Raw genomic sequence first — 21,568 nt, 5'->3', positions numbered from 1 at the left:
GCTTATCTAAAGTGATCATCAGGTGGGCCATTTCCAGCACAAATTTGTGCTGGAAATGGCCCACCTGATGATCACTTTAGATAAGCTATTACCAGCAGGACAGTGGGGTGGGAGGAGGTATTGGTTCATATTCTCTCTGTATATATAAAGTCTGCTGCAGTTTCCACGATATGCATCGGATGAAGTGAGCTGTAGCTCACGAAAGCTTATGCTCTAATAAATTGATTAGTCTCTAAGGTGCCACAAGTACTCCTTTTCTTTTTGCGAATACAGACTAACACGGCTGTTACTCTGAAACCTGTCTTAAAATGTAGCAGCCAAGTTGAGGAAAGATCAAGAACACAATGTATCTATTATGGAGCAATACATAACTCTTCAGGGAAATGGATTTAGTATAAGAAGATAAAGATCTGTTGCATATGAATTTTGATGCAGGAAAACTGGAAATTAAATCAATTTACTGTGCAGTTCAGTCCAAAAAGACAAGACTCCAACACAGGAGATTGGCCCAGGTTTAAGGAACAAACCTGTATATTAAGGGCTGCAAAATACAGTGTGGTGAGAAAAACTGCTTACTCTAGTTGCTGCCCCATCTAATAGGGTTGAGTGTTTAGACTGTGGGCTTATATTTTATTTCTTTTGGTAACTAACTGACTTTTTGCCTATTACTTAATCTACCTTTTATAGTCAATAAATTTATTTGTTTATCTTAACCAGTGAGTTTGTATGAAGTGTGTGGTAAATCTGCTCAGGTTTGACAAAGGCTGGTGTATGTCCACTTTCCATTGTTGAACTGGTGAACCAAATATTTAAATTTGCACTGCCCATCTTGAGCAGTGCAAGATGGTATATTCCTGGGGTACAGTGCTGGGAGCTGGGGGATTTGGCTCTGGTACCTTTCTCTGGGTGATTCATGAGTGGCACTGGGAGCATTCATGCAGTCTAGCTGGATGTAGGGCTCCACATGTGTTGTGCTGAGTTATCACAGCACCTGGAGGGGTTTGCTGCTGGTAACTAGCAAGGCATTGTGAGAGACAACCCAGGCTGGAGAGAGTTAAGGGGGCACAGCAGTCCCAGGCTGCACCCCGGGGGATCCTGTCACACCCTCCCCAGCTAGTGTCCCATCACTGGCCATTAGAGATATTTGCTGCTAGCAGTCGCAGATTGGCTATGTGCCACTGTAGACAGTTTTATCATACCATCCCTTCCATAAACTTATCAAGCTCAGTCTTGAAGCCTCTGTACCCTCCCACTGGGTGGCTCATGCTGACCCTAGGGAGCCCCATGTGGCCTGGGGAGCACAGGGCTTGATCTTAGATTCCCTGAGGCACTGTGCAGGCTATCTGGGCAGATCATACAACCATTATTAACAAGGTGTCTTGTAGGTCTTTGCTGATTCTACCCTGTGCACTGTCAAGTGTTCTAATCAGTGAGTTAGTTATAAGCTTAATACTCCCACTGAGATGTCCACATACCAAACCGAGGAGCCACCAGACTGTGGAAGTGGCTTGTTTCTAAGAGTTCTTGACTTGCCTTCCCCAGAGAGATGCTGTCTACGTGAGTAGTGCTACACCCTGTGGAGAAACAGAATTTCAGCTCTTGAATCTGGATGGCTTCTTTTCATTCGCTCTTTCATCCCATTCTAAGAGGGTCATGTTTGTCCTGGCAGGTATTCACCTTCAGCTGGCGGGAAGATATCCGTCCTGGGGACCCTCAGCACACCAAGAAGTTCTGTTTCGATGCCATTTCCCACAGCAGCCCTGTGACCCTCTACGACTGTCACGGAATGAAGGGGAACCAGCTGTGGAGATACAGGAAAGTGAGTGCGTTTACTTGATGATGATGTGTCATTCCATGAACACCTGAGGTTCCTTGTAATAACATGACTCGTGGTGGTCTCTTATGATTCATGTAGCTGTGAGAAGAGAATTTATAGGAATCCATTGTCATTTAGCATGAGTAAAAGCAGCATGGGCAAGATGGGGTAGGCATATCTGTTTTCACTACCTGAATGGAAAAGGACTTCCTGAACAGCTCATGAGTAAGAAGAGGGTATAAAAAACACTAGCTAGAGGAGACAGCAAAAGCAGCCTGCTTCTCTTGTTTGTTCTGCAGAGCCTGCCCAAGGTTGCACTTTGTGTCATAGTCTTGTTAGTGTTGGCACAAGAACCACATTTCATTGATGGCATAAGCAGCATCACTCCAGTGACTTCCATGAAATTGCTTCTGCTTGCACCAGCTCTGCGTCTGGTTCAATGTGGGCTTGTACCCGAGCCCAGTACTTGGATATAGGAGAGGCAGCGTAAGACCAACTTTTCTGTTCTTGCCTGATTGCAGATTGGTTTCAGTCAGGCTGCCATCAATCCTGCCCCACTTGCTCCTAGTTTCCCCTTAATGTGCCCTTATCAGATGGAGCAGGCTCTCTGCATCTTCATTTAGAAATGGGAAGGAACAGCATTAAGTGTGATGCCAACGAGAGAGCAAGCGAGGAGACTCTCTGTTAAACCAGCTGCAGCTTCCACCCACAGCCCTCTGGCTGTAGAGTAATGCCATACCTGCCATGCACAATCTGTTTACAAAGTTGTACTAGAGCTTGTCAGGCTGATGTTTAATAATGTGGATGCTCCTCCCATAAGCAGATGTGACTTATTACTTCTCTACAAGCAATGTTTGTGTAGCAGCAGGTGAAGAAGTTTTTATTTAGAATGCTCATCTCCCACAAACCCTTCCACCCCACATCTGTATGCCCAGTGTGACTGGAGGGGAAGCAGCAGAACGTGAGCCTGCAGACTGAAGAATCTAGCTTTAGTTTGCTTTTGCTTTGCCTGGCAGATGTTGCAAGGGTTGGACTGGGTGCCAGTGACAAGGAGAGAAAATGTAGACAAACACAGACAGACACATGCCATGTATGCAGGCAGGGCTCACCTAGAAATGTTGATTTCTGAACCAGTTCCAGCACTCATGGTTGCAGAAGTGATGCATTCTACTGCTCATCCTGACAGCAATGAGTGGGACAGACAGCAACACTAACATTAGTGTTTGCTGTAGAAGTGGGAGGTGGGGGATGTCATGGTCTCCCCCAGGGAAGTGTTGGAACGCCACTCATTGAGAAATTTAAAAGCAGACTGCACAAAGCACTATAAGATGCAAGGAACAATTCTACATTGGAAGGGGAATGGACTGTTTCTTAATTTGTGAAATACCATAAATAACTGGTTAGAGCACCATGCACAAGTAAGAAAATGTCTGTGCTGAAGAGCTGACAATTCGTTAGATGTTAGATTAGATTTGATACATATGTCCTTTCCATTTCTAGCTCATGAGTCCATGAGTTGTGTGCAACCAACAGGAAGTCAGGAGTAGGAGTCAAGGGTGAAAAAAGTATGCAATGGGTAAAATATCTAGTAGGGCAAAACCAAATGACACACACACCCTTTCATTAAAAGGTTTGTATCTAGATGCTATAGGGCAGCAAATGAGTAAAATGGGCTCAACTTTGTTTCCTCAGTGGGACTTTCCCTTTACTTCCCCGTAAACCCCCAGAATGTTCCCCAGTCAAACAAATTGATTCTGAATTTCTCTTCCTCAGGACAAGACCCTTTATCACCCAGTAAGCAGCAGCTGTATGGACTGCAGTGAGAGTGACCGAAAGATCTTTATGAATACCTGCAATCCCTCTTCTCCAACACAGCAGTGGATATTTGAACACACAAACTCAACTGTCTTGGAAAAATTTAACAGAAATCTTGATCTTTAAAGACTGCGCATATATATATATATATATATATATATATTTATATATATATTTTACAGTTATAGTTTTTACCGGGGAGGGTTACAAAAAAAATGTTTTGTTTTGTTTTTAAACAAACAAGGTAAAAGGGAGAATCTCAGAAGAGGGTGTGACTAGCTGGCCAGTCTTTATTTTGAAGATGCTGCATCTTTCTCTTTTTGGGGATGGTGGAATTCCATGAGGCTTTACCAGAGTCACTTGCCTCTCAAGATCAGATCAGAATCTCTATTTTTAAAGGCTTATGAACCTGGTTCAACCTGCATTTAGATCGTGTGGTACTTTCCCAGATGTTAAACAAAGCGTTCCCAAATTGTCACTTTACCTCCCAGAATCCATCCAAGCAAAACCTGCACTCAAAATTACAGTGCAAAGTCAACATGACAGTACCTGACAAATACACTGACTTCCAGTGCATCAAAACTTAAAATGCAATAGAAAAATGAAAAGTGTGTGTGTCTCTTCTGTGCACCAAACCAAAATATACTTAAAGCAGCTTGGCCTCATAATGCCTTTCAAAGGAATAGATCTGTTAACAGAATACAGTTTGAGTGAACTAAGGGCAGTTGAGACTAATGTTCCAGTGAATATAAGTCACTGGTAGAAAAACCACAATTTCAGGTCCATGCACCTTGCTCTCTAATACCCATTGTTGGGTCTCTTCAATATGAAGGAATAGAAAAAAGGTTTTCCAGTAAGGTGGCCGCCTGCAGCTAAAATAATTGTGGTGACTCTCGCCACAGGTTTTTAGATGGCTAATAACAGTCACTTATAGTATGGGGTGGTTTTAAGATAGAAACATTCCAAGGATCCTTGCCATAAAATCTACTGCATGGGAAAATCTCCAGTTTTCCTCCAGAGACCTGGGGCCAAATTCACCCTGAGCATGAACAGCTGCAATTCCACAGAGGTTGATGGATTTGAGACTGCTACCCAGGGTTTAATTTGGCCCGTGGTCTTCTGTGGCCAGCAGTCCATCTGTCTGAGGTAACTGCAGTGAGTGCAGGGCCCATGCACAAGGCCATTATGCTCTCACAGATGACTGCATAGTTATCCTTCTGCTAAGATGCTGCATAAATCAACCAAACTAAACATTTTCCGATCATCCCCCAGCTGCTTGGCTTGTCCACCTATCCTTATAGGCACTCTACAGGAGTAGGCAGCATGTGGCCAGTTCTGGGATTGTGAGGCATGCCACAGCATGAGGGGCTGAAATGAGCAAGGCAGTGTCTTGGGAAGAGCGGGGAGAAGTTTGCAGGAAGAGCAGGCTGCTATCTGGGGCTCCTAAGCAGTACAGTAATGGATCTCTGCTCCTGCAGGGGCGTGAAGCTCCACATTTCGGGCATCTTCCCTGCTGTGTAGCTCCTAAGTTTCACAAGAGAGCTTTGCTCTGAGCAGGTTCAAGAGGCCCATATATATGGCAGCTGCTTTGTGTTACAGGTCTCCCCTTGCTCACCACAAGACAGTAGTTCAGCCCCCTCTGCTGTTGCCTGCTCCCTTTTTGCACCAGTTCAGGAGCTGCAGAGGTTATCAGGTGACTTTGTGATCTCTCAATGATGGTGCAGAATTTGATGCAGTTTTGCCACATAAATCAGTGTGAGCTTGCTGCATGGCACGCAGGATCTCAACAAGTAATAAACCCAGACTTCAGTGACGTTGCTAATTGCAGCATTGTTGCAAATGATTCAGAGTCCTTTGAAGTCAAGCACTGCTTCTTCATTTGGAGGGGTGGGAGGACAGAGACTTTACTGCCCTTTGGGATAGTCCATATTTTATCTGTGATCCCTACGTGGTGCCAGCAAACTGCAGCAAGAGATGCTGTACAAACTAGACCAATGCCACATTGGGTTAACATCCTCTGATTAAAATATAATTGCATATGTTCTAAATATCTGTAACATGTCTATCATTAGAAGCACTTTTTAATACCATGGGGGGAAGCGCCAGTTTCCAGTACTTGGGAAGTAGCTGTCAGATGTTTTCCTTGAGTTATGAATGCTCTCATTAGTCTGGTGGTACCTATTGTGGCTCACTAAATGGCCTGACTAAATGTCTTTATGAATGTTTTAATACCTGTGGAACAAGAAGCTGTACACAAAGAGCACAGGTTTATTATAATTGGAATACAAGGTCAGAATGTGATCATTCCGCTGCAGCGAGTAGTGCTGTAACATTAATGCCTGCATTTTAGTTTTCCACTTCATTAGGGGATCAGCTTCTGTTTAAAATATATGGCTTTCTCTGGACTCGGACTCACCTTGTGAGCCAATTTTTGGATACTTTTAGCTGCTCAGCATGTTGGACACAAGCTTCTGAGATTATTGTTAATGGGATAGGGAGCCTTTGATATCTAGGTCAGTGATTCGACTTTGGCTCAAGGGCAGTTTGGCAGCATTCACCAAAAGACTAGGTGATCTTAATGCAGTTCCTACTTGACAGATATTGGTCACAGGACCACTATCACAAGTGGCCCCACTGCTGCCAGGCTCAGCACAGAGGCCAAGAACTGAATGGGCCAGGAATGCGTTCATCTCTTTTAAGGGTGATCTCTCCCAGTCAGTTGCAGTGCTGTCAGTCTGGTTCATTTCAAAAAGCTGTGGATTTCAAATCCTGACTGTCCCATGAATTCAGTGTGCCTATGTCTGATTGTCTCAGTGGTGTTCCTTTAGCTATTATTTTACTTACGTTAATTGTACATTTCAATGCCCCAGCGGCTTTGCTGACTAATGGGAAGAATTACCATAGTCTGCCAGCTACTGACTGAGAAATAGAAATTATATTTCTCAATCTTCATCTTTAATTGAGCTTTTGCTGAGCAATCAGGTTAATTATTCCAATTATGTTTAGTTATTTATAAGCAAAAATCACCAAAGCATGAATCCATAAACAAATCCTCACATTTGCATGCAAATCAAGATCAGGTCTCAAATGCCATCAACTACCTAATGGAAAACGCATTCTTTTCACATCCAGCTATTTTTCAAAACTAATTTAAAAAAAAAATCTCTGCCCCGGCTTCATAAATTCTCTAGTTTGTGGCAAGACTGCATATAAGAATTCTGAAATACAGTGAGATGCTGTGTGGTGTGTTCACTTACATTTCAGTACCCAAAATGCACTTCCATCTCTTGCCTACTTCATAGTGGTGTTACTGTCTGACCCCTGTGAGCAAACTACATGGGTTTGAGTTTTCCTGTAGGCTTTGGCAACAAATCTTTTTTTTTCCCACAGAGTGGAATGTTGTGTGGGCTTTAATGAAAGCGGAATACAGCATCATTAAAATAAAGATGTGCCTTTTTAAATGCAAATGTACAGCAAATGCCTAAACTTGAACCATTTCCTAGTGCCTTGCTGGACAAGAGTGAAGTGGGCTGGGGAGAAGGATGTACAAGAGAGTTTGATGCAGTGCGCAATTACCATTCTGGTGTGGGTTTTTGTTTTTAAATGTCTGGCTTTAAGTACAAATTTTAGCACGACAGAAGGTACTGGCCAGGAGATGCAGGGCCTCCAGGGGTTACTGGATTAAGAGTATCCATTAATGGCTGTGCTTTTCTTTACACTCAGTATGAAGTCTGGAGATTCTTCTTCGAGTGATGGTCCCTATTGTATCCACTGAGGGTTACGCTTGGGACATAGAGTAGAAGTTCAACTGATGTTAGACCAGAGGATTTCTTGGGCTGGTTGCTGTATGTTTAATCCCTGATAAAGGCACGTATAATATCTGTTTAATCAAGGGAACAGCATCCAGGAGTTCACAATTCATACTCAATGTATTCAAATACAGAGCTTTTCATAAATGGTTCCAACAGCATATCAGAATCTAAGTGAAAGGATAATGTGGTAACTTCTATAAACTCAACACCATGGATCAGTGGGGAGCAAATCTGTAATACAGAAGTAGCAAGAAAGCAATTCCTTACAATCTGTGGTAATTTATACCTATGTAATGCCAGTTCAGCAAGTTTTTCCCCTTACCTAGCTGGAAGTCTGTAATGTTAAAAAATTAATACTGGAACTTAAATGAGCAGTGAGGTTTCACAAGTAACTGGTTATTGGTACTAGCATGGTGCTCCCGTAGCTACCACCGTATAGTTATGGTAATTGCGCGTCCTTTTAGGAGCGAGGAAGATCACATAAGAACCATGTGAAAAGTCAGAATGCATCACTGGGTGAAAGGGGAGCAGTTTTCATTTGTTTTTCTTTTGTGATATGTGCAGGATGTTGAAATGTTTGTGTTTGGGGTGTGTGGACAGCTTGCTGCAGCCAGCCAGTAATACATGGTATCAAATGAAACTGTCAAGGCTAACAGATCTAGAACAGTCAATGGCTGTAGGATTGGCTTTCTCATGTATGAGAGTCAAATATATGTGTCATGCCACACTTTCATTCTACCTGGCTGCTACATTCTCTTAAGCAGATAAGTAATGAAATACACAAGTTACATTTCAGAGTTAACAGCCCACAGCAAATGGGGCATTAAAGCCAGTCATTAACTGACACACAAAATCCAGCAAACCGGTTGTCATTTCCACTACAAAAGGATTGTTTAGCATCAAGTGTTCTCAATGTTTTGTTTTATCTTAAACAGATGAATATTGTGGAAAGCGAGTTGGCAAAGCACTGTTGACAAACAATGAATAGCTTGAGGCTAACTTCTGAGATATCCAGTGTATTTTTTAAAAAAAGAAAAAACTGTTTTTTACAGGGGAGGCAGTGTGGGCTAGTGAGTAAGGCACTGGACTGGGAGTCGAAGACTTGAGTTCTACTCCCAGCTCTTTTGCTGACCTGCTGTTTGACTTTTGGCTTCTCCTCTGTGATACATTTTCCTCATCTGTAAAATATGGGTAATGTATACCTTTGGTAAAGTGCTTTGATATCTACAGATAAAAAGCATTATGTAAGAACAACTTAATGTTGTAATACAAATTACAGTTCTTCATAAACAAAGCTTTGAATCAAATACTAAATTTCCTTTGGAAAATAGGGTAGTGAGTCAGGTATTGGAAAGTTGAGCGATGAAGATTCCCACCAGATTGAGTACTTATTTTTCAGTTGTAAATTCATTTCATTTTACTGATTAACCTGTCAGATTGCCTTATCTAGATGTCACCTACACTAACTGAACTCACACTCCAGTTGTTCCTTTGTCGTGAGTTCCATGTATAAAACTAGACAATGACAGATTTATGAAAATCATAATAAAAGACCTTTGTCTAGTTTTTCTGTGACTCTGCGTTTGCTAGTTGAGTAGGCTCTTCCTTTATTCACTGTGTTCTGAGCTTTCCTGATGCTTCTGTATTACCCAGAAGGCTTCAATGATTCCAACAGATGTGTGGTTTTTCATTGGGAGCCACACAGGTCTTAAAACTGCTCATTCAGCATTAGGAAGGAAGCTCTGATCCCAATTAGCAAGCAGTCAAATGTGAACTTGGCTTACAAAACGACATAGAAACTAATCAATTCAACAGACTAAAACATTAGCCCTTAAAATAACAGTAACAAATAGCTTTAGCTTTTTTAGGATGGGAGCCCCAAGGTATCAGTGATGAGGTCTTAGTTGATTCACTCCTTGTACTGTGTGCATTTTAACTTATTTACTTCAAAACTGGATGAGATAGTGCCTCGTAAACCAGTGTATATTTATTTCTGGGCACATTAGGACACACTCCTAATATATGGGGACGGTAAAGGATGTTTAGCACTTTAATGTAGTAGCTTACATAAATTGGAGTCAGAGATAATGCATAGTTTTTAAAAGTTGAATGGACTTCCTTTTATAATATTTAAAATAAATTTTTAATGTTTTTCTGAATATTTGTGTATGCAGAAATTACTCACCTTTTTTGCTGCAACAATTGCTTTCCTTTCCCCTTCCCCCTTCTTGTGAGAACAAACTAAATATCCTGGAGCATAGCTTGTTTCCCATCGCCCCACATGCTTTCTTCACTGTGTACTCTTGTCCTTCTCTCCTGGGATAGTTACTTTAAGCTGCCCTCCTGCCAAGCAACATTGGAACTCTGTGTGATGCATAGACCTACTGCCAAGTTAAAGGCTCACTTTTCCATAGACAAGTGCTGCATGTTTCTTAAGTAGGCAAACTTTCCTGGTAATTTGGGGGGTGCTAATTTTGGAGTACTTTACAGCATGCAGCAGTCTAAACCCATTTTTAGAGTCCCACAAAGGAAACTGAGTGGGATGCTGTCATGGTTAGAAGGTGAACTGTGCTTTAGACCCTTCTGCAACCACTTTTCCAGTGCACCCTTAGCTTCCTTCCTTCAAGGAACCCAATGGTTCAACCATTCTCATACTGGATCTCTGGTTTCCCAGCCATGGTAACATGACGGACCTAACTGTATTTGGCACTGGTGAGAAACTTCCCTCCAGGACACATGTGGCCAGTAGCTGATTAAAGTGATACAAAACAGTTCTAAAAAGAAAAGTGGTGTGTGTTCACCCAAAGGCACAGAGGGTTAAAACAATTGCCTGCATATCTGGTCTGATATAAACTTCACCCTTTCCTTGCAAGTTCAGGAAGCTTCTGCTTAACCCAGATACCCCTACATGTGGGCTGAGAGAGGCAGACTGTCCTCCTGCTGTCCTTGTTTGTCTCTCTCCTGCATCATCTCCCTACCTGCAGCTGCTACCAACTCACTCCCCTCCCTGCCTCTCTAGACAGGGGTTTTTAACTACTTAATATCCTTTTGATTTTAGGTCCCAGCCCTGCAAAATATGCCCTGCCTGGAACCAGGCGGGGGGGGCAGTTCCCAATTAATAGCCCACTCATTTTTCTCTTAAGGACCCTTGGTATTTTCTCTGGAGATAAATTATCTCTAGACATCATTTTGTTTCCTGCTTGCTCTTTCTAACAGCCCTTTCTTATTTAACTCCATGCAGGCAGATGGAATAAAATCAAGCAAGTAAACTGAGGTACACATAATATAGGTATCTCCCTTGCTCGCCTCAGATGCAAATACTCCCAGAAACAAGGATGAAGTTTTTCAAAGGGATAGCAGACAACATGCAAGAGACAGTACCTGGATAAATAAACAGCCCCACTTCTATGCTGAATAGGTCTCCAGCTGTATGCACACTGGCCCTCAGGCTGGTGCATGAAATAATCTACACATAGGACATGTCTGTCAAAGCCATTAACATAATAAAAGGCTTTAAGCGATGATCCTACCCAAGCCCCAATCTTCTCCCTATTGGAAGTACGTCAAAATGTATCCATCAAGCATGCTCACCACTCATCTAAACTGCTTTGTGGGAGCCAGACCTAAACCGAATGTATATGTCCTACTCTCAGAACAAGCAAAGAACCTACTTGAACAAACTGACTAAACTGCATTAAATGGCCAGGAATTTTACCCTTTCAAGATTACTCCACAGCCTTGGTCTGGAAAAGGAAAGCGCTCTCCAGTGTTAGCAGGAAGCTAAGGATACAAAGCACCTATCTTGCTCTGATATATCCGCTTTTTCTCACTCATGCAGGTGGAGGAGGGTGGTGAACTTGTCTTTGATACAAATGAGTCAGGTGAATTTTATGCCCAAAGTTCACTTTTAAAACACATGGTATGGGCAGTATCTTCCCTGGTTTCTTTAACTGTTGGTAAGGAGATCAGAACCCTGAGCTCTGCTTAGGCTTGGCAGTTCATAGCCATAACACCTCTGGACTTGCTGTATCAGTTATGAATATAAAAAAAAAATGCTTGAACCCTGGCACTTAATTGCTTGAGCCCAGGTATCTCTTTCAGTACAAATTAAACACTGCCTGAGCTATCCTTGCCACAGAAGACTCAAAGACCACCCCTGACACACACGCTCACTCTCTCTTAGATGACTGCAAATTACTTCTGTACCTTGTGCAGAACGTAGGCCACAGGGACAGATCCATAGCTGATAAAATTCCAGATGTACAATTTCCGAAGTAGAGATCTGTCCAGCAGTAAAATCAAAGAGATGCGTTACTCTACAAGTTTCATGGAAAGTTAGCTGGGGTATTGACTGAACACAGCAGTTCTGGATTTTTACTCCAGTTCCTTATCCACGCAGATGTAGGAGCCAATGTTAACCTCAATCTGAAAAAGAGCAAAGAGCCTATCACTTGTACTGGTCACCAACATTTAATATGGATAGAAAACCCCTGGCTAAAAATGCAGCAACAGGCTAAGTGAGTTCCCTGGTTTGAGAAGGCCAAACAGCTTCCTGCTCATTAGATGCTCTATCAGCCACCTCAGTAGTCTACCTATTGTATTCTCCTATGCAAGCTTTCTCCACCAAGAAGCCTGGTTCATCTGCTAATGTGCTAAAAAGATGTTGGACTGTGTGGAGTGGGCCTACAAACTGGCAATGCTGACCAAGGTATGACTAATGCTGATGGATTTAGGAAATAGACTAATATTCTGTTGAAATCTCCCGCTTCATACTCATGGCTCAAACTGACTTTAGGCCTGGCACTCTTCAGATGAGGATTTCTAGACTGAATTTTTTTCATGACTTAGGTTTTTCCTGTTAGATACTTTTCCCAAACCAGTGTCAACAATTTGCGAAAATACCAATGGAGGAATTTGCTTTCAAAACTAAACAAGATCCTCTGGAGCCTACCAATGGGACCCTTTTGGGTCAAATGAGAGACCTTTTCCCGAAAGGTAGCACTTGGCCAAAGACTTCACTCCCCTTCCTGTACCTCCCTGTTAAAATAATGTCATACAGCCAGAATACGAGGTAAATTATGGATTCTACTACACTGGTGTATTTCTTCACTGTTGAAGTCAGTTGTTTGTGGTGCTGGTGGGGTGTGTATATTTTATTGACACTCATTTGGGACCTGCATTACGCACTGTTGGCTTCACAATCAATGGATAGTACCCCTGTCCCAAACAAGAGCCTACCTGGGCTCCCTGGACAATACATTGAACATAAATAAGAGAAAAGCAAATCAGCTAATTAAAGAATACTCGACCCGCATCAGAAAATGCACTGCAAGCAAAGACCCTTGGCCTCCCGCTCACCCGCCCCCAAAAGAGCACTAGCATAGGCTGGAGACCAGCAGACTTGGGCTATTTCACACCTGGCAGAGCAAAATTTGGGTCCCTTGGGGCGAAACCTCTGCTGCCCAGTGTCTCTTTCACAGTGAGGAAGGTCTCGTTCTATCTCTTCTTCTAATCATAGCTGCATCAATAGCAAGCGTCTGTGTGCTTTTAAGTGTATCCCCCACATGCTACCAAAAACCTGTTCTGCAAAAATGTTGGGCCTTGATCAGAACCCTCTGCCCGTCAAGCCAGGTGTCTTTGTTACCACAGGTCACAGTGCCCAGGGCTCTGAGAGACCCATAAAAACCTCCACAAGGGACTTAAAGTAACTTTTTTCTAAACATAAAGGGTTGTGGATTTAAAGTCCGGTCTTGGGACCTTGTAGGACTAGAAGCAAGTGCTGAGTCCTATTGGGAAGCAGGGACTCTGCTCTCCCCAGTGATCATGTAAATAAACCTGGAGTTCTAAACTCCTGCGTCCAACTTCCAGCTACAAAATGAAGTGCAATGCAGGAATTCCCGAGACTCAACTTGCATGGTGATTTTTCCTTCCCTGCCAAATCAATAGGCTTAATATAGGTATTGCTGGAGAGCTAGGCACTACGGTAATACAAATAATGATAACAATGTGGCAAATAGCAAAAGTTATCAAAACGAAAGTGTTTGTTTAAAGGCTGTTTTTTTGATAAAGGACACAAATCCACCTATTTAAAGAGTAAATATTTGTTTTTTAAAGGGAATAATGTAGTGAAAATCCAAAATATGAGACACATTCCACTCAGCCAAGAACAGTGATCCACAGAGGGGTTTTCAAACATATCAATGAGCGGTTCCCAAACTTCATTGCACCGTGACCCCCTTCTGACGAGAAAAATTACTTTGCGACCCCAGAACGGGGGATGGAGGCCTGAGCCCCACCACCCCAGGTGATGGGGCTTGGGCTTGGGCCCTGGGACCTAGCAAGTCTAACACCAGCCCTAGTGACCCCATTAAAATGGGGTCATGACCCACTTTGGGATCCTGACCCACAGTTTGAGAACCGCTGGAATGTCAAGTTTGACAGTGCATTGCAGCTTCAAGTTTGCCTACTGTTCTATATCCCTACCTAGGGCATTGATTGCCATAATATATAGATGCTTGGGGAAAAACAGTCCCCTTTGGGAATTGAACCCCCAAACCAGGGTTCAATCTGAAGCACATCTTTTCTTGCAACTGCCCCTCATGCTCCAGGCTTCTTCCTACAACACTTGACACTACACCACTCCTTTCAATTGCCTTGTGCAAGAAGCCTTCTGTCAAAAATACTTAACTCAGTGTACAGTTCACTTAACACAAGTTTCTCCCAGTACCCTGGGGTACTATGGCCATCAGCCTAACTTTCCCATTTTAGTGCACTCCGGGGCTATGTGCACCATAATGCATTACATGCTGCCTAGAACCCATCAGACCAGCTGATCCAACTTACAGGGACGCACCTTGGTTATGGGAGTTATGGAGAGGGTTTGGAGTCTCATGCAAGATCAGTGGGGCAAGAGTTGTGTTGTCCTTCAGTACCTCTTATGTATAGTTGGAACCATTTTAACAACGGCAAATAATTCCCAACCTGACCATGAGTGACGCTTGGGTTCCAGAACAGATCCACACAAGATTTATTTGCTTGTTATAACAAATGCTCTGTGTACATGGGGCCTGTTTTCATTTCCTCTTTGTGCAATGAAAGCACTGTGTGGTGGTGATTTCCCACAGTAATAGATTGTCACAGATGGAGAAAGGTTCTAGAGAGAGTCCAGAAGAGATCCAGTAGGGAAACTGAAGTATCTTACTGTCCTCCAGAAAGGAATGGAAGTGCAGGCACAAGGTGGAAGCACAAAGGTAATCCTCAACGATGCTGAGTTGTCAATAAGTTTAACAATGTGCTATAACTGAGCTGAGGCCTAGAGGGTAAGGACTGCTGCAACTGGGGATGGGGTGAGTGGGGCTGGTGAGAACGCAACACCCCTTTTTGTTATCTCACTCTTCAAAGCCTGTTTCTCCCAGCGCAAGCCCTGCATCTGTCTCCTGGACGTGGAAACTGGAAAGATTCTGGGACAGAACTGAGGTCAAAGGGGCTCTTCCCCTGATGACAGTGAGCAGGATGTGAGGCCCTGCCAAGCAAACCCTGGGTACGTCTACACAGCAAGCAGAATCCCGCAGCAGCAAGTCTCAGAGCCTGGGTCTGCTGTCTCAGGATCATGCTACAGCACTGAAAATAGTTGTGTAGACACTTGGGCTCAGGCTCTGAAGCCCAGCCCCCTCATTAGGCTTCAGAGCCCTTGCCCCAAAGTCTACACTGCTATTTTTAGCGCCGTAGCCTCAGCCCCGTGTCTACTATGGGTTTCTGCTTGCCGTGTATACATGCCTTCAGACAGGAAAGCACCTCAGAAAAGCAGAGTGGGTGTCCCAAGGATTTTGAGTGCATTAAAACAATGAGTTCTCAGGGAAGGCAGCTGTGTGGCAGGGGTATCTTTTTGGCCATTATTCAGCATCTACATTTAGAGATCCATGTAGACAGGGAGGCTTGGATGAGAAGACGATTATTACCTCTCCAAAGGCACTAAGATGCCTCCATTCTGATAGGTTTATGAAACATCATTTCTCACCTCATTGCTGTTTGCACAAGGATCTGTTAGATCAGGCTAGTGATGTGCACCCAATAAAGGATGGATATCTCCATTAAGCCAGGTATTTTACAGCCAGCTAATTTTAGCCTAGCAGAGTGACAAAGCTCATGAAGATAAATATGCTGGAGCATATTGTAATTGTACAAGGCCATCATGCTTTTTTCAGATAGATTTTCAATCAATATAGCATTGCATTTGCAGGTACGTAACATTTATACGTAACATGCCCCGTATAAGTAGGGGCATAGCGAGCAGATTGAGGGACGTGATCGTCCCCCTCTATTCGAAATTGGTGAGGCCTCATCTGGAGTACTGTGTCCAGTTTTGGGCCCCACGCTACAAGAAGGATGTGGATAAATTGGAAAGCGTCCAGCGAAGGGCAACAAAAATGATTAGGGGTCTGGAACACATGACTTATGAGGAGAGGCTGAGGGAACTGGGATTGTTTAGTCTGCGGAAGAGAAGAATGAGGGGGGATTTGATAGCTGCTTTCAACTACCTGAGAGGTGGTTCCAGAGAGGATGGTGCTAGACTATTCTCAGTGGTGGAAGAGGACAGGACAAGGAGTAATGGTCTCAAGTTGCAGTGGGGGAGGTTTAGGTTGGATATTAGGAAAAACTTTTTCACTGGGAGGGTGGTGAAACACTGGAATGTGTTGCCTAAGGAGGTGGTGAAATCTCCTTCCTTAGAAGTTTTTAAGGTCAGGCTTGACAGAAAACCCTGGCTGGGATGATTTAATTGGGGATGGGTCCTGCTTTTGAGCAGGGGGTTGGACTAGATGACCTCCTGAGGTCCCTTCCAACCCTGATATTCTATGATTCTATGATTTAATTTAGCAAAGAGAGAGACGGCAAGAGTACTTCTTTCCCCAGCAAGTGCTGCGGGCCAGCACATGAAACAAACATTTCATATTGTCTCATGAAGGCAAAAGGAAAAGTAACATATGCCTGGCACTGATTTGAACCTCTTTCTCCAAAAGCCTCTTATGCCAGTACACACAGTGGGTACTATATCTTCTGGCCAGCAGAGGGAGACAAGGAAAAAATCTGTCCATTGCTTGCTCCTTCATCATCTATCCCGTATGGTCTGATCTCTATTTTGGCAGCAAGAACAGGAGTATTCTTTGCCAGCCAGCAACCATGTAGCCAGCTAGTATTAGAAAAGAAAAAATACAAGAAAAACCCGTGCCTCAAGGCAATACACAGGAGAACCGCCTGCCCAGGACCCTCTCTTTAATAATGAGGATCAGTGGCATTTGTTGCAGGGGACAAGTGGTCTTTCAGGTACACAGGTACCAGGCCATAAGGGTGTTACTAACTTTGACAAACCCTTTAAACCCTACCCAGAGATCAACATGCAGCCAGTGGATCTCTAGTGTCATGTAATCCCAGCATGTTGCCCCACTCAGTATATGAGCTGCATCATTCTGCACCAGCTTTGGACTCCAAATGATACGAAGTCATTGACCCATGCCTTGTCTTGATACCAACAGGCAGAGGGCACAGGAGTGTATGAGAGTTACAGAGACCCCCTGGTTTGGCATCTACCTACTAGTCTGCCAGAGAATGTCACGTAAGGTTCTAATGAAAGCCTGTGTCACACTGGTTGTCATAATCATTGAGAGATGTATGTACAGAAAAATGTGTCGAGTTACCTGTATATATACTAAAAATTATGTTCTCTAGGCTTGAGTTAAAGTACGGCATCAAAAGGTGACCCACAGACCCCTGGCAGACGGGGGGAAGAGATGCTTCTCTCACTCTGACTGGACATCTGAAAATTAAGTACTGTATGCTTCACAACAGACTCCCATTTACAGTCTGAGCAAAATGGTGATCGATAGATTGCAGAGATGGCAGGGAAAACAAAATCAGCAGGGGTTATCTCATTTAAGAGTAAGTCAATGAAACTTGGAAACTATACCTAGGGTGCAGATGAACTCCCCCGCCCCACTTTTTTCCTTCCATTTGTGAAGACAAGCCTCCAGTGGACTTGATTGTATGAGAAGGGATCTCAGTCAAACTGGTTGAAAACACAGGAAAAAGGACTTGAGGTAAGCTATCTTGTAGGGGGTGGGGAATGCCTTGTTAGTTAAGTTTAGGCTTTAGAAAACATACTATGATTTTGCTTTATATGTAACTATATGTTTCCAATATTTTTACTCTCTATCACTTGAATCTCTGTTCCTTGATGATAAACATATTCTTCTTTCCACTATATCTAAATATCTATATCTCAATACTGTGTGTTGAGCAGAGTGGTGATCTTGAGTTGAATCTTGCAAGCTGGTGAGTACTGTTCCCTTGGGAACAGCAGATCTGAGAATTCTGTGAGAGGTCCATGGAACGGGCTGGACACCCCAGACAACTTGTGGGTTGGTGTGTGCCCATTGCTAACCCGTACAGAGAGAATGAGTCCTGCAGAGGCCTGAAAGGCAGTGCTTGTGTCGCCAGAGGCAGGTAGTTTCAGGAAGCTGATCCACAGCAGACACAGCTGATTCATGCTAAGGGCAGGTGGTGGCAAGGTGCCTTAGACCCCTGGGAAAAGTCAATGGTCTGATCGTTCTTGTATCTTCCAGGAGAGACCGATAGGAATTGCTTGGTGGCTGTTTGCCAGCAATGGCAGAGAGGAGGGTTGAGGAGGCATTTGCACAGCTATTAGAGAGGAATATGAGAAATGGGCTCTGACCTGTTGGTATCAGTTACTCTCTAAGGGGGATCTGCTATATCTAAGAGGCTGTGCATGGAAAGTTGGCCTGAGGCTGTATTTTAAGACCCCCATCTTCCTCTTGGGTACCCAGAGACTATAATATGTTATGCCTTTTCCTATGCCTAGGAGAATACCGTGAAACAGTCAGATGTGATAAACCAATACAAGAGCCTTGAGCAGATTGAGTTTACTTGGAACATTTTTGTGTGCAACTCCAACAACTTGGATTAAAGCATATTAATTCCTGCACATGATTTCAAGATTCTAAGACAGCTGACGCCTGCTTTAGAACCCTTCTGTCTGAAGAAAGAAATAAGGGGTTTGGGTTTTTTTGCACACACAAACTTGCATCAGATCACAGAAATCCTCCTTTATCTTCACAGCTGTCCCAACCTAGGGCAATTTTGGTGCTAAAAAGATTACTTTAAAAATAAAGGTTGAGCAAAATTGCTTGGGAGCATATGTACTTCAGAAAACATCTCTTCCATAGTCCAATAACTGCACCAACTGTGATGCTTAATTAAACAAGAAAAGCCTCTTTGGTATGGTATCTGCAAAGGACTCCTCCTAGGCTTGAGCTGAGATGTACAATGAGTTTTCCAATGCAGCTACTAGGAGCCTGTGTTCCCTATAAATTATTACCTAGACTGATCCCTAGAATAAACCACAACCTTTGTAGCCAGGAACAAAAATTTTAGGAGTGAATCCAGAGTAGTTTTTACAAACATGTCAGCTATCTTGAGTTAATTGGCAGTCGACTGACTCGAAACTAAAAACTCTTATCATATGTGTGCCCCGAGGGTTGCTTTCCTTCACAGCACGCAAGACTGATGTCGCTCCTACCCGTTATCTAACCTAAACATGCAAGTCAAATTAAAACTATGAAAAGTAAATAAATGTAACTTTTTCATTTCTCCCAGAGTGAGACTGCCCTAGGAACCAGCTCTTACTGTTTGCTATTTCCCGTGAGTACCATCCAGACCAGTAGATGAGGAAAAACTAGATTTCTTAACCTGTAATTTCCATTTCTCATAATGGGAAGGGCATGCACTGGTCTGGACAAAGCCCCAGTATATATGCAGATGTTCTTGCTAAAATTAATTTTGTAAGTGGTTACACCTTTAATTCTATTAATCCTATTATCTACAGTGGAGGTGATGTTTTCTACTTGGTTTATGCCATTTCAGCTTTGGAAGTCCTGGGAATCAGCGTGTGGTGCTGCAGCATGAGTCTACACTCAAAGGAAGGAAGTCAGGAAAAATCTAAGCTGCTATCTCCATTGTGGCAGAATGGACCCAAGAGCAATGTTCACACCATTAAGAGAAATAAAAATTACAAGTAAGGATACAACTAGCCTCCTCCTGTACTGCTTCTGTTTTAACTCGGGTTCAACATAATGAGAGCATTGCACAGGGCTTTGGAGAAAATCCTGGTCTGTACATGTTAGATGAGTGAAAAATTTATTCTGCAAATGTAGGCTGGCTCTTAAATAAAAGAGCAATATAGAAGAAAGTGAAGATTCAAACCAAGTGAGGAAGGGATGAAGAGTCTGGGAGAAAAACAATCTGAGGTATCATAGCATGTGTTATTTGCATGCACAACCATGCTCTGAAGTGTCCCTAGCCTCTGTTTCCCAGAAGCTAGGAATGGGCAACAGGGGATAGATCACTTCTGAAGCACCTGGCATTGGCCAGTCAGAAGGCAGGATACTGGGCTAGATGGACCTTTTGTCTGACCCAGGATGGCCATTCTTATAATGATCTAATGTACTTTGTTAATTGTTTAAGATTTTGAATGATTTAAAGAGGCTGGCTCAGAGGCCTTCATTCCCTCATCTCCAGCAGCAGATATAAACTGCATAAGGACCATGTGTAATGGTGCATGCCCTAGCCAGGGTTGGCAGTCTTGTGTAATCCTTGTAATTTGCTATTTGGGACCATTTGTGGAAGTCATGCCTGGAGAAAGCTGCCACTAACTCAGCATGGAGTTATTTGTCAGTCAGCTTCTTCCAGTTCATGTTTGCGGGAGGGTATTAAGGCAGCTGTTGGGTGCAGATTTCAACGAATATTCTCTTTTCCCCTAAACATACCTTGACCTATTCCTCCTGCTGAGCCTCTATCCTTCCATCAGTAATTGTGAGCGGTTTCTTCTCAGCTGTCTGACCGAGTGGCACAGGTCCAATGTGCTGTGTGTGAGATTCGGCTGAGCCGGAGAGTAATGTCCCCAGTTACACAGGTCAGGGTCTAGGCTGCCCTGCACCAGGCCATGTAGCTACTTGGGGTCCCTCTCCAGGCTGTCCTGTGCTATGGTGCTGGGGCTATCCAGATGTTTAGCATCACCCTCAGCCTGGTCTCAGGGTGGTGCAGTGTTATGCAGGCCCCGCAGAGAAGTGGGAGCTGGGTACATCATGTTTGCTCTGCCCCCCCCCCGTTAGACGCTGGGGGGGGCTTGAGCTCGGCGCCCTGGCGTAATTGTGCCCCCCCCCCGTTGTGCACGGTGCTGTGCCTTCTTCCTAGGGTGGGGGGAGCTCGGCTGGGGAGCGCCCGGGCCGGGGGGGGGGCTAAGGAGACGCCCTGGTGGGGGAGTGCCCGGGTCTGCGGGGGGGAGCTGGGCTGGGGAGTGCCCCGTCTGAGGGGGTGCTGTAGGGAGGCTCGGGGGAGGGGGGGGGCTGGGCAGCCCCCGGTCTGAGGGAGGCCCTGGGGGGGCGCCCGTTTGAGGGGGGGGGGCTGGGGGCAGTCATCCTGGGACCTGGGGTGCCCGGATCCGGGGGGACAGTGCCCGAGACCAGGCCCCCCGCCAGGCCTCCCGGCTCTGGCCCGCCCGCTGCCCGCTTCCAACCCACCTCAGCGGCCTCCCTCTCCTCCGCAGGAAGCGGCCAAGCGCCGGCGACGGGCAGCCGCCTCCGCCAATGGGGTGCGCTAGCGAGGGCGGAACCCCGCCCCGGGGGCGCCGCCGGCCAATGCGGGCGCGGGGGCGGTACTTCCTCTGCCCAGGAGGCGGGGCGGGCAGGTTTTTTGTGTGTGGGGTCCCTGCGGCGGCGGCGGCGCTTCGGGGCCCGGCCCGGCCTGGCCTGGCCTCCGCTCTGCGGCAGCCGGCCGGAGAGCCAGGGGGCGCTCGCCGGCTCCCCGCCCGGCTGGGCCCGAGAGGGGCGGGGGCGCTGCCGCGTGTGTCTAGGGACCCTTCACCGGGGGGCGCTGCCGGGGGCTTCTAGGGGGCCCCGGGCTCGGACGCTGCCGGGGGCTTCTAGGGGGCCCCGGGCTCGGACGCTGCCGGGGGCTTCTAGGGGGCCCCGGGCTCGGACGCTGCCGGGGGTTTCTAGGGGGCCCCTAGGACCTGCCGGGGGCTTCTAGAGGGCCCCGGGCTCGGACGCTGCCGGGG

At 45.0% G+C, this 21,568-nt stretch overlaps 1 protein-coding gene and 1 long non-coding RNA gene across 5 annotated transcripts in view; one reads left to right on the top strand and one right to left on the bottom strand.

The window, feature by feature from the left end:
- Positions 1–9,602, top strand: part of GALNT10 (polypeptide N-acetylgalactosaminyltransferase 10) — a 123,279-nt gene extending 113,677 nt beyond the window's left edge. For both annotated transcript variants that reach the window (XM_073355269.1, XM_073355270.1), the window contains exons 11-12: positions 1,670–1,819; positions 3,590–9,602. In XM_073355269.1, coding sequence (XP_073211370.1) covers positions 1,670–1,819; positions 3,590–3,757 — 318 coding nt within the window. In that variant the 3' untranslated portion in view covers positions 3,758–9,602. The remainder of the gene's footprint in view (positions 1–1,669; positions 1,820–3,589) is intronic.
- LOC140915528 (uncharacterized) lies at positions 270–21,077 on the bottom strand. 3 transcript variants are annotated; one of them, XR_012160189.1, is made up of 3 exons: positions 20,280–21,076; positions 11,650–11,868; positions 270–1,801 (listed from the first exon to the last, which is right to left on the bottom strand). It is a non-coding gene; the product is annotated as an uncharacterized lncRNA (long non-coding RNA). The 3 variants fall into 3 exon arrangements; XR_012160188.1 differs by lacking the exon at positions 270–1,801 and adding an exon at positions 7,477–8,621; XR_012160190.1 differs by lacking the exon at positions 270–1,801 and adding an exon at positions 9,346–9,786 and having other exon boundaries at positions 20,280–21,077.
- Between the last annotated feature and the right edge of the window lie 491 nt (positions 21,078–21,568).

The sequence above is a fragment of the Lepidochelys kempii genome, chromosome 8, assembly GCF_965140265.1.
Source record: "Lepidochelys kempii isolate rLepKem1 chromosome 8, rLepKem1.hap2, whole genome shotgun sequence".
NCBI lineage: Eukaryota > Metazoa > Chordata > Testudines > Cheloniidae > Lepidochelys > Lepidochelys kempii.
Note: the sequence above shows the minus strand (reverse complement) of the source record. Positions and strands in the feature narration are given on the sequence as shown.